The sequence below is a fragment of the Alnus glutinosa genome, chromosome 3 (genome assembly GCF_958979055.1).
Source record: "Alnus glutinosa chromosome 3, dhAlnGlut1.1, whole genome shotgun sequence".
Lineage (NCBI taxonomy): Eukaryota > Viridiplantae > Streptophyta > Magnoliopsida > Fagales > Betulaceae > Alnus > Alnus glutinosa.
Window position 1 is genome coordinate 24745808 of NC_084888.1, and position 26300 is coordinate 24772107.

Below are 26300 nucleotides of genomic sequence, written 5' to 3' on the forward strand. Positions count from 1 at the left end.
GATTCAGTTCAATGAAAACTTCTGAACTAAGAAGGTGTGTGTTTTACTCTTTGTAAACGCAAAACAGTGTCATTTTTATTATATAATATATTTTTTTACATAAATAAGATTATCGATCCGGTCGGTGCGAAAACCAACTTCTCGAAATCCATTTCCCCTAACGACCAAACCGACGCCGGTAGGCGAAATTTGCACCGCCTATCGGCCACCAATTGTCGGTGGTGGCTCGGTGTCGGCACGGTGACGGATGGTGGGCGGCAGGCGGCCGATCTGCACAGGACTAGCTAGTACTAACTGATGATGAACTCAAGTAGAGATGTGAAAATCGTATTACTTACTCCACCCATACACTTCAAGTTGTATAGATATACAATAGCTGACAGTTTGCTATATTTTGTTTTATCATGAAGTGGCTTATCTGCATCCTGAACCAAGTTGTAGAATTTCTTAGCACTCAAATCGATTTCTTCCTCAATTGCCTCAGGTACATCTTTGGCTTGCACTTCCACTTGACACTCACCATCGTCTGCTCGAATATCATGCATGCCAAAAACATCTTATAGCATGGCATGCATCGTTCTTGACTCATCGGGTATTGGTACATTATTTGCGGCCGGAGTCGGGTTGAGAGATTCAACTATAGGTACTTTATTAGGTATAAGAGCCTTAATCTTCTCTCCATGCCAAACCCATTTAGTGTAACTAGGCAAAAATTCCACTTCCACCGGTCAAGTAGTCATATACTTATTCTAGTTGTAGGCTTCTGTTCAAGTCACACTTCTTGCATGAGCACGTAATTAAATTTTTATTTCTAGAGTTCGTAATTGCATACTTCACAAGGCTTTGGCCCCATCCATATACTCCCTTGAACCTCTCCACTTCATCATCCAACTCTTGTCCATATAATATATATATATATATATATAGCACTAAACTCATATAATGTTAAATAAATACTAAACATATATACTATATATAGACCAAAAACCTAATAATAATGTTCCTATATATATAATTAAATACTTTGGGCTAATTAGTACACTATATATATATAGTATATTTTACTATGTTATTATAATTTACACCTAAGGATTATAAACTCTAAACTCTAAAGCTCAAACCACAAACCCTAGCTAAACCCAAATCCTAAAACCAAATCTCAAAACCTAGTTATATTTAGTATACTATGTATAACCCTAAACCCAATATATGTTACTATATATATAAGTACTAAATATAACTATATATCTATATAGTATATTTTAGTATGGTATTATAATATACACCTAAGGACCCTAAACCCTAAACCCCAAAGTTCAAACCACAAACCCTAGCTAAACCCAAACCCTAAACCACAAATTACCACTAAACTATAAACCCCAAACCCTAAAACCAAATCTCAAACCCTAGTTATATTTAACATACTATGTATAACCCTAAAATTAAAAATTTTAAGATAGAAAATAATATGGAACTAGAATAATAGGATAAATACATGAAAAAAGAAATCAATTCGCAATATTAACGATACATGCACATAGATCCCTAATCATGTGAATATGCAATCATTTTGACATACAAGTATGTGAATTTTACTAAAGAAAATAGAAGTTATATATTCAAACATTCTCTTTTTTTTTTTTTTTTTTTTTTGTAAAGAAATTTTCATTAATGTGGAAAAATTATCTTTGAAAAACTTGATTGCTTCTTCAAGCAAGGGCTCTAGGGTTTGGCTTGCATATGTACTCATCATGACAACATGCAATTAATATTACTTTCAGCTCTTATAGAGAGAGAGAGAGAGAGAGAGAGAGAGAGAGAGAGCTAGAAAGTGATGAGAGAGCATACCGGAGGTGGCAAGCAATGGTGGTTGGTGGCGCGGGGTTAAGGGTTGGAGGATGACCAATCGACAAAGCTCATAGAGAGGATGTACTGGCAGTGTGTAGTGGTGGCCGGTGATCGGAGGAGTGGCGGCCAGCGGTGTGTGTGTGTGTGTGAGAGAGAGAGAGAGAGAGAGAGAGAGAGAGAGAGGACGTACCTGCGGCGAGCAGTGGTGGCCTGTGATTGGAGGAGGAGCGGCCGGCTGTGCGTGTGTGAGAGAGAGAGAGAGTGACGAATTATTGGAGAGAGAGAGATGAAAACGTTTTTTTTTTTCTGTATGATAAGATGGGGTATGGCGTGGGATAGTTTCGTGTCCCGTGCGCACGCCCAGCTAGAAACAAGTCCAGTTGGAGTCGTTTTAGCCAAAATGACGCCAATTGGAGTCGTTTTAAAAATGACTCCAATTGTTTTTAATTTTTACTCAATTTTTTTATATACTTAAACTATGAAGGAAGGATTTTTCTTTGATATATATATATATAACGACTCATATTTTGGTTTAGGGCTTTATATAGTATATATATATAGGGTTAGTTAGTCTGATCAGATCGCTTGCCCGGCTCGTTAGTCCGATTCATTAGCTCGTCCATATCTCTTACATATATATATATATATTAAAAATGAGATATACAAATTTAAGCATGCATGATGCATATATAAACTAAATAAGCATATAGTATATATACTAGCTAAGCAATTATAGTATTACATGTTAATTATAATACTTTAATGATAGTATTTTGTATGTTAAACTAACCTATTAATTAGTTATTAATCGTTAGCATATAAATATATTATATAGTTAGTATATAACTATATAACTATATATAATAACATATTGTTAATTTGTTACTTATAGACTATAGTTATGTACTATATTTTATAATATATATGCCTTATATATATAGTTACATATTATATATTTCTGTTATTAATAAATGTATAGAGGTTGTTCACGAACTCTGGCTTGAACTCCGCTTTGATCACACATTGAAAAATTTAATAACTTAGCTCAAGGTCTAGTTGAGCCAAGCTTAATTATCGAGTAACCTGACTCGGCTTGGATGAAATTCTCAACGAGCTCAATCTCGAGCTTGAGCTCGAGCTCGCCCAATCGAGTATTAAACGAACCGAGCCTGAACATACATTTCATAGATCAGCTCTAGTCCGAAATCGACTATTTAAGCTCAACTCATAAACGAGCTAGTCCTCAAATCTTAAAGCTCTTCTCGTCTCGATTACAGCCCTAAATACATCTTATGTAGTGCTATATATATATATATATATATATATATATATATATATATATATATATATATATATATATATATATAAATTAGTGTTATATATAGTATACAAGGTTAGGATAGTTTTTGTTAATGCGAATGGAGTCGTTTTTGTATACTATATATATATATATATAGTATTTCCAGTTTCCTAGTATACCATATATGTATAAACCCTAATCTTATATACTATATATAGCACTAATTAATATAAATAAACCAAGATACATATAAGTTATAATTATATTTAGTATATATATTATATACATATAGTTATAACATGGGTTTATACATAATTTTAAACCCATTATAAATATAATATATATATATATATATATATATATGTAACAAATGGAGTCGTTCTTGTTAAAACAACACTAACAAAAAACGACTCAAAAACCTCAATTTTTTATAGTGGTCACTGACCCATCTTTGATCGACCGAGGTCCTTATGTTGGTTGATTGAGCTCCATCTAGCAAAAATCCTAATTTTTCTACACGACCTGATTTTCACTTCGTTTTGTTTCCCATTTACTCCTATTTTTCTTGAGCATTCGCGTACTTCATATTTAAGCATTCCAATGAGTTATTTCATGCAATTTGTCAATACTTATGTGATTTATTTTCTTAGACATTATACCCACCCCTCTACTGGGGTTAAGGTCCACCTTGCAAGGGGATGGTGGACTCCACCTTCAGCTCCCCCTTTGTTTATTATTTTTTCTCTTTTATATCTTTTATTATTTAGTTTTTTATGCATAAATGCATATGTGATATGATCACATAGATTTTAATTTACATAGCAAATGCTTATTAGGTTTATGAAATAAATAAATAAATAAAATTAGCAGCTAGCGCTTCATTAAATAAAAATTGGACGAAAAATACAACAAAATGATCTATTTACTTTTTCAAAACTCAAAACTCGATCTTTAAATGTTAAAATTAAAAACGTAGGTTCTTATTTGTAACAAGATCCACCCTATAGAAGCGCGGTGGACTCCATCTTCACTACCCCTTTATTTAATTTTTTTTTTTTAAAAAAAAAAATTTAGGCATAAGTGCAATAATAATAATAATAATTTAGGCATAAATGCAAATGTGATTTGATCACGTGGCTCTTGAGACAGATAGAAAATTCTTATTGGGTTTACATGAAAAAATTAGGGATAAATACAAAATCAATCCTTGTGGTTGACCTAAATTACAAATCGTTTTCCGCGATATAAAAAATAATTCAAAGGTTCTCGGGATAGGTCAAAATAACAATGTAGTCTCAGCAATCAAATTCTGTCAAAACACTTATCGGATTCTGTTAGTGTGCCGCATTAGCACCAATAGAATGATGACACGTGTTGCTCTTAATAATAATAAAAATTAATATATTAAAAAAACTAAAAAATTAAAAATTAATTTTTTTAAAAAAAATAAGGAAAAAGTAGGAAAAAAGAAAGGGGTGGCCTATGAGCCACCCCAAATGGGGCCGGGGGTGGCACGCGGCCACCTCCATGGTTTGGGGGTGGCTCCCCCTTTATTGTTTTCTTTCTTTTTTTTTTTAATATATATATATATATATATATATATATATATATACATATATATATTTTAATTTTGTAAGCTTTTTTAAAAAAAAAAAGAAAAAAGAAAGAAAGAAAGTGACGCATGTCATTATTGTATTAGTGATGATGTGGCATACTAATGAAATTCGTCAAGTGTTTTACTATAGGGACTAAATTGATATTTTGGCCTACCTCAATAACCTCTAGATTATTTTTTATACCGCATGAGCAATTTATAATTTAGACCAACCATTACAACTGATTTTGCATTTATTCCGAAAAATTACTGCTAAAACTTTTGCAATTTAAAATTGGATGAAAAATTACAACGTAAGAATTTATTGTCATTTGGTCAAAACTCATATTTTTAATTATCAAGATTAAAAACTTTAGGATCTTATTTGTCACAAAGCCAAAATTCATACAGACTTTGTGGACAATTTTCCACTATTTTTTTTTTATTATTATTAAAATTTGACATACATTTGATTTTCATTCTTAAGATATATAAACTTTTTAGTTTCGGCCATGAACAATTTGAGCCATATCAATCTTCCTTTAGCCATGCATGTATATAATGGATGAAAGAGTGACAATGTTACCTTTTAAATTGTTTAGAAAATAAATTAGAAATTTTAAGATTTTTGTGGATGAAATTTGAGCTTAAAAGTTAAATGTGTACTTGAACAAAAAAAAAAAGAAAAAGAAAAAAAAAAGTGAAAAATGTGTATGCTTGTGAATGTGTTTTCGAGTGTTTTAATTTTTAGTTTGAAAAGATATTCGGTGATTTAAATGTGAAAACTGTTTTTAAGTTTAAAAAGATGTTTTCAAGTTTTGAATTAATTATTAATATTTTTGTTTTGAGAAAAAAGGAAAAAAAAAAAAAATTAACATAGTCGTGGTCACTGCATTACTATATATGAATTGTAACGCCCCTCTTTTACAAAAAGTATAAGTGAAACTTTTTTGATTTCAACGTGATATTACGATATCATCAGAGTTATAAATTGGTAGCAGAATGTATATTTATCCAACAAACTTGGAATCAAATAACACAATAGAGTTTCTAACTGAAATACCTCAAAATAGATATATAAAGTGTAACTGAATAATTACACATTAGATGGTATTTGTGCCACTCAAGTCACATATAATTTACAAGTCAAAATAACTATAATATAATTATTATACACCAACAGAAATATAAATATCGTTCTCAATATAATATAATAAAGGACTGGAACACAACAGTCCACAAAATGAAGGCAAGCTAGCCTCAACTAATGTCATCAAGATCCACCTAAGAGTCTGGGAAATCCGGATACTCCTCCTTCTCAAATCCTGTATAAATATATAATATAAAGAGGAAACAGTAGTACAAAAATACCTAAGTAAGTCCAATGTTTCCAATAATATAATGAATACTGGTTTATTTAATAAATGCAAAACAATGTAATATGGCTTCTTAATCACATGTAGACGCAATCTATAGTCTACGGTTGCAAATCATAGACACAGATTGAATATATATATATATATATATATATATATATATATATATATATATATATATATATATATATATATATATATACAATTATAAAGTAATAATATGACAATTTTATATGCAATGTCTTAATTAATTTTCTGTTGGGAATAACTTCAATCCGATCATTGCAGAAACTAGGCATTTTTTGCTTTCCAATAAGAGGTTGACATATAAGAATGGAATAGAAAAATCAAATAAAAACAAAACACTCAACCACTTCTTCAACATATGCTAAAAAACAAAACACCCTCTGTTCTTCAAGACTTCAACGTATGCTAGTTCTCTTACCGGTGAATTGCCGCCCAAATCCGAACGTTGCTGCTGCCCAATCCGAATGCTGCCGACACTGCCTAGGCCCGAACCGAATGTCATCGATGCTGCCTCCTCCACTGGTTGTCGCCGCCCAATCGGAACGCTGCCGAGGCCTGAATGCCGCCGCCCACCTGCCGCCCCTGCCGCATCGGGACTTTTGAGAAAAACCCACACCGGTAACTCTCAGGCGTGGGATTTTCTCTTTGTGTTCTCTCTATCTCATTTTATGTCCGTCTCTCTGGATTTTTTTGTTTTTTTTTTCTCTTCCATTAATTCATTCTTCTCTGGATTATGGGAGGCTCTGTTGTATAATCTAAAGGAAACAATTTTTTTTTTTTGTTAATCTGAAGGAAACAGAAATGCTAATATGCACACAAGGTGTATGATGAAATGCCTCAATGCCTCAACCAATCTGCCGAATTATGAGAGTTAATTTCTATAACTTGGAAAATTGTGAAGTCTAGTTTTCCTAAAAAAATAATCTTGGCTAAGCCATGGTCATTGTGTATATGCTTTCCTTACGGGCGAACGATTTGGGCAGTGGGGTTTTTTTTTTTGTTTTAGAACGTAAGGGTACTTCAGAATGTGTGAGAGGGATTGGGTACTTCAGCAACATTTCATTCTTTTGTATTTAGCTAATGTGTCGAGTGATTATCGATGAGCATAAACCCATTGATTTTTGCCATGACCTTATAGAAGGGGCTCTCTTTTCTGTTTACTCTCCACTAATGAAGGAGCCAATGGTCTGGGTTAACATGTTGTGAAAGCCAAAGGTTCCCTCACTTTAAGCTTATTTATTTGTTTCTGGAAGCCAAAGGTCCCAACTGACCGAGAACCAAAGGTCTTAGTCGCTTTTTATTAAATTAAAAATACGGGAGCCAAAGGTCCCACTGGCAGCCATCTCGCCTCATGTTGCATACCAGTTTTGTTATTTAACAATTTAATTAAAATAGAAAAATATGTAAATTTACGTGCACAAATAATAAATAAATAAGTATCCACAATATTATGAAAAAAATCCACTAGCATCACCCTCAGTAAGTATAAAGATACTTATAGTTTCTGCTTCAAAGGTTATTTACAAAAACTGAATAATTATATCCATAAATTAGCAAATAATGCTAAGAAATTCTACTAATTCTTTATTTTATTAAGAAATCATTATTTATTCGGACATCACAACGGCTATATATATATATATATATTAAATATAACAGTTATATAAATATAATGTTATCCTTATATCTCTTATAAGAATAAATAAAATAATCTCATTTATATTAATCATATTTTAAATAGAAATGGATGGCACAACAGCATAAAATATTGATATTTTGTGTTTTTAAATCGGACAGAATTATAGCATTAATATATTGAATGCCAGTTATTATTTTAAACATTTGGGTAGCGTAACGGCATTACCGAAAATATTCTCTTTTTCCAAAAAAATATACATTCCTTTTAAAATATATCTTTATATATATATAATCAGAATAAGTCATATACGTATATACTACATATATACATATAGAGATTTGATTCTTGCACTACATCATCACAACAATTGCACAACAACCACTCACATGAGGGTGGACCCTGGGGCCCACCCTCAAGTGAGGGGTTGTTGTGCAATTGTTGTATTGGAGTTGTAAATCTAACATTTTTCATACATATATCATTTCTTTAAAAATAACTCACACATGTGTGAACAAAACACACACCGGCTACACGGCGCGCACACACATTTTCACCTCACGTCTTCACAAAACTCACTCACTATCCACTTAAAATCACACACACAACACACATCTCTACAACACACGCGTTCAAAACACAGCACACATCTTCATTGTATCAAACACTCACTTTCACTTACGGAAAATGTTAGATTTACAACACCAATACAACAACTGTACAACAATCCCTCACATGAGGGTAGGTAACACATACTGAGGCCCACCCTCATGTGAGGGGTTGTTGTGCAGTTGTTGTATTGGTGTTGTACAAGAATCAAATCCCTTCACTTACATACACACAGTCCCACATCTTCACTTTTGATACACAACACATGCACACACGTCTCTCTCTTTGAAATCCACCCACGTTCACACACTATCAACATACACATCATCAATTATCTCTCTACCTCTTTAATCACATGCAAGACACCATTTTAACGCATGTAAGATAGTAAACTACACTTACCCACTCACGGTTTTCACACACTTTTCACACATAACTGAATCTAATCTTCCAACATACACATCTTTATGTCTCTTTCAAAAAGAACACTTACTGTTTTGCTGCTTGGTATTGGCTAGAAACTTCTCTCTGTTAACAAACAAAGAGAAAAGTTTATTTATATGTATATAACCGGTGCTACTCCTCAAGAAAAGAAGAAAAAAGAACAACATATGAATTAAAAGGGGAGAAGACACTGATTTTAGAGAAGTAGAATGAAAAACTACTCACTGATGCTGCTCTAAGATAACCCAAATGGAAAGAAAGAGATGTTGTCCAAGATTAAGATCGAGAACACCAAAGTGGTTTGTATTCCCTGTTTTTATAGTCCAGAATAGGGGTTTCTTTTGGTTTTGTTTTCTGCTGGGTTTGTTGGAAAATGAGAGTGATTCAAGGCTAGTTTACGTGCTGGAAACATGGAGAAACAAGAGAGTTTCTATGTTAAGAGTTTCTGCACTCAAAAGAAAAGGAAGCAGAGAGTGTTTCACATGAAAGAAACTTGCTGAACCTCTTTGGTTTCTTGATGAAAAGGCTTGATCACTCAAGCCCTCCTTATATAGAGGACCTGAATGGACAAGATTAAACCAGTACAAACCATCCTCTACAGCTGGGTGATCAACAGGTGTTTTAGAGAAATCATTACCGAGGACTTTTTTTTCAAGTTTAATATCTTTAATTGACGAGATTCTCATCTTTAACAAATCAGAATTTGTTTTGAACTAAATTTGATTGACTAGGTTCATTAAACTGGTTTTTAATCCTCTGAAGTCCCTAACACGAATTGGGTTCGTAAATTAAAAGAAATAAAATCGACACATGTTGCTTACACGAATACTGTATTACACTGTAAAACCAAGTCCCTCGATCGACTTCGAGTTTTCATTTACACTGTAAAAATCGTTCGATCTATTTTATTGTTCATAAATACCAAATCGCTCGATCGATTATATTATCGATCAATTGATTTTGACTTCTATTAGTCGTTAGATTTTATTATTGCATGATCGATTTTGATCCCTATAAAGTCGCTCGATTGACTTCGAATAAATTCTGTCTTCAAATTCGTTTCTAACCCTATATATATATATATATACGGGATACTAATTTCACCCCTTTTAATTAATCTACAAGTAAATTAATTAAATCCTATACATATACACTTGCATGCATATATTTATATTTATGCATTATTAATCTAAGCATGTTATTTTTCCGAGTATTAAATGAATGGATGCAAGGGTAAGATAATTAGATTCTGTCACTTCCCTTGACACAAAATAATAAATCCTCGTGATTTCCCTTCTCAAGTTTATTTTTTTAAAAAATTGAGATCAAAATAGGATTAATTCCAATAAAGTCTCAAACTAAATTGATGAGTCGTAATACAATTATTTGTGATGTCAGTCAGCATAAGAATAAGAAGCTTGGTAGCATCATACTTTGGTTCGGCTTGATAATATTTTTTATTATGATTATTATAATTATTGTGTACGTGATAAAATCACTAAATTATAAAAGGGTTAATTACTTTTATCCCTCAAATTGATACTCATTTACAAGTTGACCTATAAATTAGCCCATGTCACACTGAGCCATGTTGAACTATTCTTTTATTCCAAAAAGTCCTATCATTGGGGAAACAAATAGAATATGCGTTTTTATATGTAAAATGATAAATAAATAAATAAACCTCAAATAAAAAATTCAAAAATTAAAAATTAAGAATTAAATAAAAATATAAAGGCTAAAAAAAACTTAGACTTAAAAAAAGAAAACATGGGTAGTCATCGAACCACTCCCAAGTGTTTAGGGGTATCTCGGCCACCTCCGAAAAGCCCCGAAAGACAAAGAGGATGACCGAGCCACCGCCAAGTGTGTTTTGAAGCCACCCTAAACTTGGGGGGTGGTTTAGCCACCACCCCCAGGTGTTGGGGTTGGTTCGGCCCATTTGCATTTTTGTAGTTTGAGCCTTACTTGTACTAAGGTACAAAGAAGGCCAACTCCATCGAGAACGCAAAAAGGATTGGATCCTCACACTCACAGAAAATACCTATGATGTTAGCACAATTTGTTTTACGTATGATAATGCGTTGAACTACTTTAACAAGTATGCACATCCATTTTTTTGCTGACAGCGATGTGAGTTTTCGTGATGTGACACATAAAAAAAATTAAGGTTGCATTTTCTCTTTTCCCATCTTATTGTGTCAAAAGCTTTCATCATATCCATCTTCAGGGGACATCGGGAGGAAACCTTATCCCTATAGTAGTTTCTCAAGAGCTCCTAGGCAAGGGGAATATTGTTACAAATTATTCGCCCTACACCTAAGCTGTACAGGAAAGGCCTAAAGCCAATCTAAGGCACCTCCATTTTTCAAATATTTTTCCAAATTCCTTTTTTTTTTTATATATATATAGAAGTGTGTTTTTTTGGAACTACCATTAGCTTCTCATCTGTTATGGCTGGAAAATGATATTTTTACATCTCATATATATTTTTTCGTACATCTCATATATATTTTTCGTACATCTCATTTTTAAATCTACCTTTAATTTTATGGTACTCACATTCGGTCTGGTTTTACAAATTCGATGGTAAATTTGAAACTTGATTATGTACTATATATAGGGATGTAATCGAGCCGAGTCGAGTCGAGTTTGAAGATTTCAAGAGTGGCTCATTTATGAGTCGAGCCTAAATAGTCGAGCTTGAATTCGAGCCGAGCTATAAATTGCATGTTCAAGCTCGGCTCGTTTAAAATTCGGGCGAGCTCAAGCTCAAGCTCAAGTTTGAGTTCGTTGAAAATGACATTCGAGCCGAGCCAGGTTACTAGATAAGCTCGGCTCAATTAGAGCTCGATGTAGACTATTAAATTTTTCAATGAGTAATCAAAGCAGAATTCAAGCCCAAGTTTATGAACAACCTCAGTTTATGAACAACCTCTATGCATTTATTAATAACAAAAATATATAATATGTAACTATATAAGGCATATTACAAAATATAGTACATAACTATAGTTTATAAGTAACAAATTAACAATATGTTATTATATATAAGTAGAGAGTATAAACTATGGTATATGTATAACGTGAACAAATAGTAAGTCTAATATATTCTATATAACTAAGTAACTAAAATATAAGTATAATATATAACTATTGTTAATCATGTGTGATGTGATATATGTGTATATATATATATATGCTAACTATTTAATATTGTTATATTGTTATTTACTAAATATTAATAACTTAATATGTTAGTTTAACATACTAAATATTGTTATCAAAGTATTATAATTAATATGTAATACTATATATATTATACTATATTTACTATTTACTAATATATATGTAAGATATGAACAAGCTAACGAGTTGAACTAAAGAGTCGGGCGAGCGATCCAATCGAGCTTTAAACGAGCTGAGCTCGCGAGCTCCTATCGAGTTTTGTCGAGCAAGTCGAGTATGTATCACTTACTAATCGAGCGGGTTTCTACAGTAACGATCGAGTTTCTACAGTATCGAGCTCGAGTTCGAATTGGGCTAAACCGAGCGGGTATCGAGTGGGCTGTCGAACGGACTGGTTTATTTACATCCCTAACTATAAATGATAAAAAAAAAAAAAAAAAAAAAAAAACCTCTGGTTGGTTGGATTACATCTTGGGCCAGCATAGCAGGCGCGTCACTGCCACCCTTTTCTTCTCTCAACACGTTGTTCACAACACCAACAGCCACTCCTCCAATCCCCGTCCACTATTCCAACGCATCTTCAGATCCACCAACATGCTCCACCTTACCCTGCTCCATCCCGCACGAGAATACCCCATATAGTGGTAGTTTCGTAAATCTATCCCCCTTAACTACAAAGCATAATATTTTACACGCAGCTCCCTACGATACAACACCAAAACCCCCCCCCTCTCTCTCTCTCTCTCTCTCGATCCATTGGGCTCGTGGATTTCGATCTCTGGTTTCGTTGTTCCGATCGAAGCTAGCTTCTTCTCTAATCTGCAAGAATGGTGAGTGTTTCTATTCGATTTCATTTCTCAAATGCTTTCGCATTTCGTTTTAGGTTAGATCTTGTACAAATTCCATTCGATTTTATGTTAATTGCTTAATGACGTAGTTGATTGGATGTAATTCAAGCATTTTTTGATTAATTACTTCGAATGAGAGACTTAGAATAATTAAGCGGTTGAGATCTGCTGTTTCGTCGCTGACTGACTCTTTTTTTTCGTTGGTTCTGTTGTTCGCGCCTCTGAAGCCTCTCAGACTTGAAATCAAGGTACTGTGAAATTAGATCTCAAGTTCTGTTTTTTGTTTTTTGTCTTTTTTTTTTTCCTTCTGAATTTTGGTTTTCTGTTTGTTTGCCGATAATTCTTCATTTTAATGTGAGAACCTAGAAACCAAACAGACTTTTGATTTGAAAGTGTTTGATTGTTTGAGTAATGGTGTCGCTTTTATCTTTGGATCAGAGAAAGCTTGCTCAAAGATCCGAGAGAGTAAAGTCTGTGGATCTGCATCCAACAGAACCATGGTAAATTATAAGTTTAACTTAAATTCTTTGTATTCATATACTTATATGTTAAAAAATAGTGACACTATTATGTTCTTAAATGGTAAAACAGCTAGTTGTAGAACAATTTATATATCCTGACTTTGGAGGCCTTAACGTGTGGTTGCCATTGTCAAATTGTTTTCCAAAGTATCCTAGAGGGAAAATTTTGTTAAGAAGAGTGGCATATGCTATGCAAAACCGTACTTTTATACTATGTTATGCATAATTTTAAGGGGTTACTGTGTACTGAAATCTGCATTCAATTGTTATTGCAGGATTCTCGCGAGTTTGTATTCAGGAACCGTGTGTATCTGGAACTACCAATCACAGGTATGGGAGTGTTATGATGAAAAATAATGACATGGAAAATTAGAACTGCTACTTTTGTTTTTTATTTTTTATACTGGGAAATTTCATAGTTAATTTTAATAAAAGGGTTTGAGATCTGTATGAAGTTGTCAACAAGTTGTAACGAATTTACTTTATTTGGAGATTTTTAGATTGCTCCCCTCTTGCTTCCTTGGTTGAAGCACTATGCACTCAGAGTGGTCAATATCGTGTTCCCGACACACAGACTAAGAGTCTGCCTTGAGGATTGGACACCCAATGATATACTAATTAAGATAAAGTGTGAGCTGTTCAGGGGACAGAATGCAAAACCAATCCATCCAAGTCCTGAATTACTACATAGTAAGAAGTCATGTGGATAAGAACCTTGTAGTGACCACAGTCTTTGAATAAGCAACCCCCACAATCCTTGGTTGAAGCACTATACTAGTCAAATATCATGTTCCCATCACACTCAGACACAGAGGTTGCCGTGAGGATTGGATACCCTGAGATAGGGGTGTCTAAGCGGTTGCGGTTGTGGTTATTCGCTCCTACCCACTACCGCAACTGGTTTAGGCAGTTACTCATATTTAAATAACCAGAATCGTTAGGCCAGTTAGTGGGCGGTTATTGAAGGCCGGTTATTAACCGGTAACCGCTTTTCATAAAAGTTCAAAGCACCTTTTTTTAGCCATAAATTATTGCCGTTATTTCAGTTATTTTTTTTTAAAAAAAATGACTGCATATTAAAATAAACCTCCATATCAAAATAAACCTAAATCTAAGTCAAATCAAACAAGTCTTGGTTTAAGGCTGGTGTTACAGCAACTATCAGTATTCTATGCGGCACAAAGTAATTCCTGTGCAAGTCAATGGGGACTGTAGAAATGAACTGGAATTATACCTTTAAACGGTTAACAGATCCAAGAACCAGCGAAAAGAAAAAATACATGGAGAAGCCACCAAGTGCGTTGATCTGTGCTAAACCCAAACCTAAAGTTATGACCTTTACCTTATGCTTTTCTGGTGGCTTTCTAATTTATGCACTGGGTTGGCTTCTCAAGTCCTCGTATATTTTAGGTTTTAATCTGGGTAAAGACAATAACGTATTTGTGCTTTGGCTCAGTTGTCCTTTAATTCATGTTGTTGGTTTTAGACTCTCTCAGCTCCAAATATGCTGTAGTATATGTGTTGCCAATGAATTGAAGTTTATACGATTAACTCAAGAAAGAAGAAAAGAAACCTAAGCAGTATGCATGCCGCACTGCCTATAGGTTTCAATTATTATTATTTTTTATATATTTTTCATATGTATAATATATTATAAAACCGGTTACCAGGTTATTAACCGCTTTTGTCAATCTCTATAACTAGTAACCACAACTGGCCTAGGTGGCCATCCGGCTATCCGCTTGCGATTATGCGGTTAGCGGTTGTTCGGGATTAATAATCGCTCTGCTTGTACACCCGGGCCTAACATATACTAATTAAGAAAAAGTATGAGCTGTTCAGGGGACAGAATACTAAACAGATACCAACAAAGTCCTCAGTTACTACATATAAAGAATTTATGTGGAGGAGACCCTCGTAGTGACCACAATTTTTTTTTCCTGTTTCCAAATACATTGATATGCCATCAACCCTATTAACTTATTCGTTTATACTTCCTGTGTACTTGATTGCGCTTTGCGCTTTTTAATGATATTTCTCTTACTTATAAAAAAATTTTAAAAAAACTTATTCGTTTTTATACTTGGTCAAAATCCATGAAAGAAGCACCATTTTATTGGGCTACATATATAAATCACAAACCTGTGGAAGACAGTGCTTTTACAATGAGGTTATTAAGGAAAAGGATGCAATTAGTGATTTACTGTTGGAGGGATGTCACAGCATATCATTCATGTGGTGTAGATTTCAATTCTTAAAGTTGGTGAAAATTATGTGATGTGATTTGCTAATAAGATCCTCTCATAGTGTTCCTCGGTGGCAGTTTGATTCTTTTTCAAACTTCTGCACAATGCCTTCCGGGCTTCTCTTATAGGATTGGTGATGATGAAAGCCCCAATACTTGTGCTAAAGTAGTGCCATTTAGTGTTGTAGTTCATCTTGGGTACTTTTTCACAGCTGATCTGTGTCATATATACATGTATGTGTACGTTTGCACATGTGCTCATGCATGGGTGCATGTGTGTGTGCTTGTGTTTGTGTGTCTTAAATAATTTGCCTCACCACACTTGTTCTATTTCTTTAATGGAATAATACTATGAAAATAATGCTATTCGTTAATGTCATTGAGGCATATATCGAAAGGTTATAAATGGGTTTTTATATACTCAATGTTTTTGAACATTAGGAGTTACCTGAAGTAACAAAAGCCCTGCTTTCTGTTCATTCTTTGTTTTATATTCAGCACTTATGAAGACGCCGTGGGCGGCTACATTCTTCTAGTCAACTGTATGATGCATTGAATTTATTTGTTATTTCATGGCTTGTAAGAGGTGTTGTGTTCTAATAAAAATGACAGGTTTTATGTTTCTGCATATTGTTGCTATATCAGAAAAAAATGCTTGAGTTTTCTTCCTTCCTTATGAAGGGTCTTGAGTTGATTATAAGCCTTAGGAGTTTGAGGTTATTGCTATTAACTATTTTCTATGTTGAGTTCTTTGGAGGTTTATAAAGCATTTATGTCTAACTTAAATCTCCCTGTCACTACACCAGACAATGGCGAAGTCTTTTGAGGTCACAGAGTTGCCAGGTATCTGATATAAAATCTTACTTCGTTCATTTTTATATTTCCCTGATGAGGTTGCTGAGAAGATCTTTTTCTTGGCGTCGTTCTTGGTGTTAATTTAATTAGGGTGCTAAAGCTATATCCCCTACTTGCAGTTAGGTCAGCCAAGTTTATAGCCCGCAAGCAATGGGTTGTTGCTGGAGCTGATGACATGTTTATTCGTGTATACAATTACAACACTATGGATAAGGTTAAGGTATTTGAGGCACATACAGATTACATTAGGTGTGTGGCTGTCCATCCTACCCTTCCGTATGTGCTGTCATCATCTGATGATATGCTCATTAAGCTTTGGGATTGGGAGAAAGGTTGGGCATGTACTCAGATTTTTGAGGGGCATTCCCATTATGTGATGCAAGTGACATTTAATCCAAAAGACACCAACACATTTGCAAGTGCATCTCTTGATCGCACCATAAAGGTACAATGGGATTGTCAGTGGTGAATTTTTTCTTGTAATTTTGCTGTATTTGGTTTAATTATGCTAATAATGCTCCGGTTTTGCAATTCCTTCTAGATTTGGAATCTTGGCTCCCCCGACCCAAATTTTACATTGGATGCCCATCAGAAAGGTGTTAATTGCGTTGATTACTTTACTGGTGGTGATAAACCTTATCTAATTACTGGTTCTGATGATCACACTGCTAAGGTCTGCCGCCTGTCCTTTTCTTTTCTTCTCGCGATATTTCTAATTAAGCATATGTACAATGATCTGGAACATTTATGGATAATCCTATATGAAAGCAGGTGTGGGACTATCAGACCAAAAGCTGTGTCCAGACACTAGAGGGCCACACCCACAATGTCTCTGCAGTATGTTTTCATCCTGAACTTCCTATAATAATTACTGGTTCTGAAGATGGGACAGTTCGTATATGGCACGCTACCACTTATAGGTAATTTGTTTTGTACAATAGTTTTCTTAGTTTTATGTCTTTGAAATTGGCATGGCCTGATCTTTTGTTCTCCTCTTTTCCGACTTTCGTTCTTTGGTAAAACGGTTGTTTTTCTGCATAACAGTTCCCTTTCACATGATGGTGTATGATTTTGCCCTATATTTTCCCAGATAGCCTAATCAAATGGTATTTTGTTACGAAGATGCTATGAGGAATTGCCAATGCTTTAGAGCAATGGATGATACAACTTCTACACGACTTGCTATCTTTCTCATGTGAACATAAGAACCTATCATTCTGGTCTTGGTAACATAGAGTATAAATGTGATCATCCTTTATTTCTGATGTGATAAAAGGCAGAATGGGGCTGAAATTTCAGATTTAAATTGAGCCCAGAATTGACACAATATTAAAACTTATAAAGTAGAACCTTATTTTTGAGTTCCCTCCTTTCCTTGTTCCTCTTCTTCTCCTTTTTTCTTTTTTATTAAATTTGTTGCATAATTTAGTATTTCTTTCTTTCTTTCTTTTTCCTTAGAAAAATCCTAGTAATGTATGATTGAGTTTTATGGAGTTATGCTAACCTTCAACTTCCATACGTTTAAACAATCTCATTTACTTGCAGGCTTGAGAACACATTGAATTATGGTCTTGAAAGAGTTTGGGCTATTGGATACATGAAAGGTTCACGTCGGTAAGTTTCTTGATTAGTTTTTTCTTTTAATTGAATATCATTGTTGTTTCTGCTTTAAGTTTGAAGTATTTTTGGGGTTGTATATTCACTCTTATATATTAGAAATGTGTTAATGTGGTTCAAAATTGTGTGTATTATTATGTGTTCATCGTGTTGTTCTTGCTAAAATACTAGAATGTTCATTCTCTGTTCAGGGTTGTAATTGGTTATGATGAAGGAACCATTATGGTGAAACTTGGTCGGGAAGAACCTGTAGCTAGTATGGACAACAGTGGAAAAATCATATGGGCTAAGCATAATGAAATTCAAACTGTGAACATTAAGAGCGTGGGAGCAGATTTGGAGGTTTGAATTCAATTATACTGACCCATACTTTGCTCCATTACATGGACTTTAGAAATAAAATGATTTATTTATTTTCGTGACATTCTAACTTCTCTGTTTACTTTGCTTGTTAGGTTGCTGATGGAGAAAGATTGCCTTTGGCTGTTAAGGAGTTGGGAACCTGTGATCTTTACCCACAGGTGATGTGGCATCCTTATGGTCTCATTTCAATTCCAGTGATTTCTTTGTTGTGTTTGTGTATTTCTCATTTCTTCTGCATTTACCATGTAATCCTCATGGTAGGAAAGAAATGTGTCTTTGTAAGTTTACTTGTACAGTATTATGGTATCCTATCCGATTAAGTAACCTTCCTTCGTAAAGAGGTGCTTAGTACTAGCTATTCTATGTTTGTTTTGTCCTTTTGGCTGATGTAACAGTCTGGTTCAGATGTATCGATTTGGGATTACTCATAATGTTCTGGGAACAAAAGAGTGTGAAATTCTGAACTTGTTTTTTATTTTATAAATCATGGCCAAGTATAATCCAGATTAAATTCATGGCAGATTAGTCACATACCTGCACTTTTAGGTATCGTCAGGCTTGCTTCTTGTTCCAAAGTTTTATTCAGAGCGTTTGTTTCTATAGCCTATAGTTTTTGATTTCCCATATCCCATTTAGTTTAGTTCTCTGCATATCTGAAACAGTTTGCTACTATGCAATTTTCCATATGAATTTCAATCATCTATAGTGATGATAACATAGAATTAATCTTGTGTTATTAGGTATATTGATTAATGTCATGAAAGTTTTCTTTATAAGTTGATTTTAGCTGTTAACTTATCAAAAAAAAAAAGTTGATTTTAGCTGTTCAATTTCTGTAATTGGAAAAAAGTGCTACTTTTTCCAAGATGACGATATTTGCTTTTTCAGGAGGGAAAAAATGGTTTTCTTAATACCAAACTAGTAAGCATTTACCTGGTGGGGAAGGAAAACTGTAATGTAATGTGTGGATTTTGAGGATGTAAATAAAGATTGTTCCTAAAATGTTGTGACAAATTTTGTATAAACTGTTTTTGTGTCTCTGCTTGTGTTATTGGGTTTATTGTTTACTATTTTTATTTTCAGAGCTTAAAGCACAATCCCAATGGGAGGTTTGTTGTTGTCTGTGGAGATGGTGAGTACATTATATATACAGCTTTGGCATGGAGAAATAGGTCATTCGGTTCGGCTTTGGAATTTGCATGGTCAACAGATGGAGAATATGCTGTTAGAGAAAGCACATCAAAGATTAAGATTTTCAGTAAAAATTTCCAGGTTTGTCTTTATGTCCAGTGAGATGTTCGAAGCTGCTGATTTCTTTTCACTTCTAATTTCTTGTCACTTCTGTTGGAAAGCTGGTTGTCTGTATCATTTCCTCCAAAAGTTATGATGCTTAAACATTTCGATGGGTAGTTGAAAAACATATTGCCAATTCCAATAATGATATCTTACCTTCGTATTAGGGAAAGGTCATGGAAACCTCCAAAAGTGGATGCCTTGGTTTAGAAATTTGACTCAATTATCAGGATGTTAGATCACCAATATTGGTCCAGTTCATATGTGATCTTATGAATATCAATTTCCATTTTAGTGAATGTATGTTGAGTTTAATTTAGGTTTGCATATATCAGGAAAAGAGGAGTGTTCGTCCAACCTTCTCAGCTGAGCGTATTTATGGGGGAGCCTTGTTGGCAATGTGCTCAAATGATTTTATTTGTTTCTATGATTGGGCTGAATGCAGGCTGATTCGGCGAATTGATGTTAATGTGAAAGTAAGCAACAAGATAACTTTAAGATGTCTATCAGTTTTTATTTTTTTCCAGCTACACTGCTTCCCATGTTTACTCTTTCATTTTGACTTATCAGAACCTCTATTGGGCTGATAGTGGAGATTTAGTGGCGATTGCCAGCGATACATCATTCTATATCCTGAAGTACAGTGTAAGGATCTATTCAATCTTAGTCTTTCATTTAGAAAATTTTCTTTAGGACACTAGTTCATTTTTTTACGAGATATGCACATTTCTGTTATTTATATGTGGTTTCGTGCAATTTATTGCAAACTTGATCCGATCTTTAATGTTGCAGCGCGATGTGGTTTCTTCTTATTTGGATAGTGGAAGACCTGTAGATGAACAAGGGGTTGAGGATGCCTTTGAGCTTCTTCATGAAGTGAATGAACGTGTCAGGACTGGTATATGGGTTGGGGATTGTTTTATTTATAACAACTCCTCCTGGAGGCTTAATTACTGTGTTGGTGGTGAGGTATTGTATATGGTCCATACCTGGTTTGAACTTGTTTTGTATATCCAGATATTATCATTCCATGGATTTGATAGGGCCATCTTGATAAATTACTCTATTTATTTAGGTAACCACAATGTTTCATTTGGACCGGCCTATGTATTTGTTGGGTTATCTTGCTAGTCAAAGTCGAGTGTATCTAATTGACAAAGAGTTCAAGTAAGTAGGGTTTTGGTTTCTGTCTATGGAAGTCAGCTAGGCTGCTCGTTTCATTATTAACTTCTCTCTTATTTATTCTATTTGTTCATGCAGTGTTATTGGATACACCTTACTTGTTAGCTTGATTGAGTATAAGACTCTTGTGATGCGTGGGGACCTGGACAGGGCCAGTGAACTTTTACCTTCAATTCCTAAAGAGCATCATAATAGGTGTGTATAGAGTTTCCAAGTGATGGAAAATGGCAACTTTCTTTTAATTCACACCCATATTTCATTTGATAGGCCAGAACATAGTTTATTGCAAAGATGCTTGTTAAACTGTTTCAAAGTTGTTGCTTTGAAGATATGTCAATAGCTATTCTTTATTGCATGCACCTTTTGCTTCTCTCTCTCTCTCTCTCTCTCTCCACACACCCTAACTGAACCCTTTTTCATAATGTCTCCATGCTTGTGAACCCAAAATGTTTATTTCTGTATATTTCTGGAAATGAGAGCAATATATTTTGCAGATCCTTGAAACTTTTCGTATTACATAGATCTATAATTTGGATCTTGACAGTACTTCTTTGGCTCAATTCTTAATTTTATGCTATTGCATACATTTTGGACTTTGAATGTTCTATCCATTATTATAATATATCCTTTACATATCTATGATCTGAATGTTCTTGCAAGATGCTTGATCATGTGCCTGGCATCTGTACCCATCAGATCTGTTTAGTCCTAAAATATATTAACAGAATTTTATTATTTGTGATACATGTCAAAGTTCAGGAACTAAATTGTTCTTGGATCCTGATGATTTTTTTTCTTTTATTCATAGTGTGGCTCATTTCTTGGAATCACGTGGGATGATAGAGGATGCTATTGAAGTAGCTACAGACCCTGATTACAGATTTGAGCTAGCCATACAGCTTGGTAGATTAGAGGTTGCAAAGGTAAGTCCAATTCAATGGTGTCATTGAGAGGATATGAGTAGCCTTGAGTGCATTTGTCTACTTGAGCATTTGAACATTTCTAATTTCCTTTTGAAGAGTGATATGTCCATTTACCAATTTTGACCGGAGTAATTCATATATGCTTTTGCAGAGTATTGCCTCAGAAGTGCAGAGTGAGTCTAAATGGAAGCAGTTGGGAGAATTAGCTATGTCCACCGGAAAGGTGTTGATTTATCTTAGAATAATAAATCTTTCATTGTCTGGTCAAAATAGCTCTGCACCAGAAATTTGCATCAGTTTCTTTTTCCCACTTTCCAGATCTGAATGATGGAATATTGTGTTGAAAATTTTGAAAACTTAGCAACTTGTCTTGTAGAAAGAATTAACACCTCATTTTGCTATAGTTATTTTTAATTATGACAGTAGTCTTGGCATGAACAATCATCCCAATTTAATCTTACAAAAAATGTGATAATCGAAGTTTTCATTTGCTTTTAGCAGTCTCCTGTTAGATGCTATGATGTTCGATTTTTTATGTGGATTTTGGACTCATACTTTCTTCCTGTTGCAAATGTTGCTTCCTGAGCCAAACTTCTCTAGTTTGTTTTTAATTAAATATTTCACTTAATTGACATTCCGCTTTTATTGGAGTATTGCAGTTAGAAATGGCCGAGGAATGTTTAAAGCATGCAATGGACTTGAGTGGTTTATTGCTACTTTATTCTTCTTTAGGTGATGCTGAAGGGATATCACAACTTGCTTCCCTTGCTAAAGAGCAGGGGAAGAACAATGTTGCATTCCTTTGCTTATTCATGTTGGGTAATTTGGAGGAGTGCCTCCAGCTGTTGTTGGATAGGTATATTATTTATTTATTATTTTTGTTATTTTGAACTTGAAACATGAGAACAAATGCATGAAATTATATTTTTGCAGCAATCGGATTCCTGAGGCTGCCTTGATGGCACGATCTTATCTTCCAAGCAAGGTCTCAGAGATAGTCGCAATTTGGAGAAAGGACCTCAATAAGGTAACTGTTTTCAGCTGCTTGTTACAATATCAGTTATCATAATTGTGAGAATAGTCATATGGCAGCGTCTGCTGTAATGACAAAAGCAATGCATAATTATGCACATATATCTTTATGTATGCATGATCATGTAGATTATTCAACAAAATTTGACACTATTTGTAGGTCAATGCAAAGGCTGCTGAATCTTTAGCCGTTCCTGAGGAGTATCCTAATTTGTTTGAGGATTGGCAAGTTGCGCTATCTGTTGAATCTAAAGTTGCAGCGACAAGGTACTCAAGCATTCAGATATATACCATCCTTTTGCTGGATGATATTTCCTTGAGATTCGTATTTGTCTTCTGTCTATGCTGCTACCTGAATAGATAGCATTTATTAACTGCCTTCTTTTAACTCCTTTGTAGGGGCGTTTATCCTCCTGCACATGAATATATAAACCATGCCGATAGATCACATCTTACACTTGTGGAGGCTTTCAGAAACATGCAAGTGGATGATGAAGAACCCCTTGAGAATGGAGATGCAGATCATGAGGAGGTACATGCCTATATTTTTTATATTACTTCAAGTTGAAAATGTATTTGGTTTTATTTAATGCAAATAACACCATACTTTTGTAATGTGCGACATGTTAAACTTGGACTACTTTAAGGGCCATGTTTTCTATGTAGAAGTGTACAATACTTTGGTGTTTCATATTCTAGATATATTTTGTGTCAATTTTATTTTTGTTTTTTTTCTCTTGAGCATGCGAACTTAGATAATTACAATTCTCTTATTGTTGGTTCTCCAAATTTTCTGTGGAACTTGTGTTTGTATACTTTAATATATTTGTTACGGGTTACTGGTACAGAATGGAGAAGAACAGAATGAAGAGGAACACAATGGAGAAGAAGGAAGCCAAGAGGAGGGTGTCGTAGTGGATGCTGATTCAACAGATGGTGCAGTACTCGTTAATGGCAACGAGGCTGACGAAGAGTGGGGTACGAATAATGAAGGAACCCCGTCGGCCTAAAAGCAATTGGTTGGGCCAATGTGAAAATCCAAATTTTGTATCTGGTGATTAATTGATTCTAAAGTGCCATTTCTAACTCCCATTTCCGCAACTTGCTCTTTTTCCTTTTTGTTTTTTGGGACTATTACTTTATCTACTAGAACTAACCCTACAACTACTAACTACTTGTAATCACTCGTTATTTTTCTTTTGTTATTTTCGCCTGTTTTGTTTTTACTACTTGTATGCTCAATCTATAGGGAACTATATTGTGGGCATAATGTATTATCTAGTACGTTATTACATAATAAATGACCAAGTCTAGTATCTACTATTTGTAATGTCGTTAACGTATGTATTTCTTTACATATTATATGTTAGAGCGTTTTTACGTTTGTAGCTTGTATTACTACAGGCATGTAAGCTAGTTGCTTCTTGATTTCATATGGGTAAAACGGATTCCTGTAACATCTCGATGTTGATATGAGATTGAAATTACAATGATCTATTGAATTTCCAACATCTCTAACTTGTAGTTTCACTGACTTGGTGGTGTTGCTCTGCAATATTCTCATTTTAGAAATATGGGTGTACAATTGAAGATGATTTTTGTCTCCTCCATTAAATGTCTGTGTGCGTGTATGTGTATTCATATTATGTATATTTATATGCATGTATTTATAAATTTGTCTACTCTTAATGTATTAGTGTGAGCTAAGAACTTGATTTGCATCTTTCTCCCCATCTTGTCTTGCCATATTTATTTATTTCTTCATTTTTTTTATTTTTATTTTTTATAAAAACTGGGTAGATTTCATGACTTGGTTCTTATTCCTTTTTTCCTGTTGGCAGTGCTTACGCCACATCAGTAGGTTCCAGCTGTATGGATCTCTTAAGGTGAGAAGAGATGAGAAAGCTTTCTATAAGCGATTGTGGGGGATTGGTTGTTTCTGTTGCCCGATGGCTGATGGTGTGGCTGTGTAGAGTCTTGAATTTTGCCATTGGGCACATAGTATAAAAAGTTTCTTAGCTTCAGTTAATTGCTTTTTCAATTTTCTCCTTTATATTTTTAGCATATTCTGAGGTGCTATCTCAATTTTTTTTTATTTGTTACTTAGTTCCATTGTGAATGTAGAAAAAAGTGAACTAGTGAAGATCACCAGATTTTTTTCATTGTTCAAATTCTAGATATTTTTGGTTCCCTTGTTTGTTGTGGGAATTCTCTTAATACTCATCTTGGATTGTAAACGTGCCTTATTATATTAATCATTTTCTACATGTGAGCTTTATCAAATTGGTGGGTGTTTCTTTGGCTGGTTTCTTGAATAAGGTTTGGACCTTTGGGGTGGAAATTGTGCTAAGTCTTGTTTGTGTGAGCTTGTTCATATGATGAATGCATTCTCTGGTAAGAAGGGAAACCCCGTTTGCCAACTCCAAAATCTCCCAAAATATAATTTTAAGCGGTCTATTCCTTGTCTGCTTAAAATATCATAATGTTTACCATGTATGAGGTAAAATTTGGGCATGAAATTCGCGGAGGCATTCCAATCCATTCATAAAATTATTTACTAACGAAAGGGATAGTGGGATACGGGTAATTTCCCAGGCATGTTATACTCGATAGTCAGTACTCAATGCTCATGAGTCATGAACCGGCCTTCTTAGCTTTTGTCCTACCTGATGTCTCTACTGAGTCACTCACTGCTCGCTTAGTAGGGAAAACTTGCAGAAATAGAAACATATTATTGTTGTTGGTATAATAAATTTAGTTTAATTAAAGCTCGTTTATTATAAAAGACCCACTCAAGCAATCCACTACATGGCAATAATTAGATAGCTCTTAGCCCACCATGTCACCATGTGGCAAGCATCCGAGAAGCATATTTAGCAAGCCTCTCACTTTATAAAGGGACACTCTCTTCAAAAATAGGCAGACATAGGTATTATGTCTCTCCCTCTCTGAAAACTCTCCGTTCCATTTCTCTCTTGTTAGGTCCAAAATTGGTCGCGTACAGACTCGACTGCTCCTCACCTGCAAAACCAAGAAGGGGACATCAATAGGCCTTCGGTAACTCTGACCTCAAAGTCAGTGTCTTAGTCTTGAGGGGAGGAAGAGATGTAGAGAGGGAGAGCTCCTGTAATACTCAAAACATTAATTAGAGTTAAGCACGCTCTAATTATAACTTAAGAATGCTAAGATTGGTTCTACATTTGTAAAATGAGAGATTTTGGACTTTTAAGAGTTCCCATGCAGGCTGAACGTTCGAGTGAGACATCGAACACTCGATGACGAACGTACGAGTTGGATCTCGAATCGAGTGAGACGCCGAATGTTTGAAGTTGGATAGTCAAACATTCAATAGTACAACCGAACGTTCGCTCGTAACCCTAGACCTGAATGTTCAATAG

The 26300-nt window shown here is 34.4% G+C and overlaps 1 protein-coding gene and 1 non-coding gene across 5 annotated transcripts; both read left to right on the forward strand.

Moving 5' to 3' along the window:
* Positions 1–12694: 12694 nt before the first annotated feature.
* On the forward strand, positions 12695–25169 carry LOC133863833 (coatomer subunit beta'-2). 4 transcript variants are annotated; one of them, XM_062299947.1, is made up of 25 exons: positions 12695–12853; positions 13099–13119; positions 13310–13371; positions 13668–13722; positions 16444–16480; positions 16612–16937; positions 17034–17165; positions 17264–17412; positions 18038–18106; positions 18301–18451; positions 18565–18630; positions 19556–19744; positions 20101–20241; positions 20336–20410; positions 20558–20734; positions 20841–20932; positions 21026–21142; positions 21756–21870; positions 22022–22093; positions 22530–22726; positions 22804–22897; positions 23063–23169; positions 23302–23434; positions 23751–23932; positions 24744–25169. In XM_062299947.1, the coding sequence occupies exons 1-24, from the start codon at positions 12851–12853 to the stop codon at positions 23910–23912; spliced, it is 2742 nt and encodes a 913-aa protein (XP_062155931.1). In that variant the 5' UTR covers positions 12695–12850; the 3' UTR covers positions 23913–23932; positions 24744–25169. The 4 variants fall into 4 exon arrangements, with proteins under 4 accessions (XP_062155931.1, XP_062155932.1, XP_062155933.1 ...); XM_062299948.1 differs by having other exon boundaries at positions 23751–23921; XM_062299949.1 differs by having other exon boundaries at positions 23751–23880.
* LOC133865137 (small nucleolar RNA snoR134) lies at positions 15736–15873 on the forward strand. Its single transcript, XR_009899662.1, has one exon. It is a non-coding gene; the product is annotated as a small nucleolar RNA snoR134 (small nucleolar RNA).
* Positions 25170–26300: the final 1131 nt, after the last annotated feature.

Bases quoted from the DNA above. Each gene is read 5' to 3' on its own strand.
- LOC133863833 (XM_062299947.1), top strand. The intron at 16,938-17,033 runs GTACAATGGGAT...AATTCCTTCTAG, and splicing joins CTCTTGATCGCACCATAAAG to ATTTGGAATCTTGGCTCCCC. The intron at 17,166-17,263 runs GTCTGCCGCCTG...ATATGAAAGCAG, and splicing joins CTGATGATCACACTGCTAAG to GTGTGGGACTATCAGACCAA.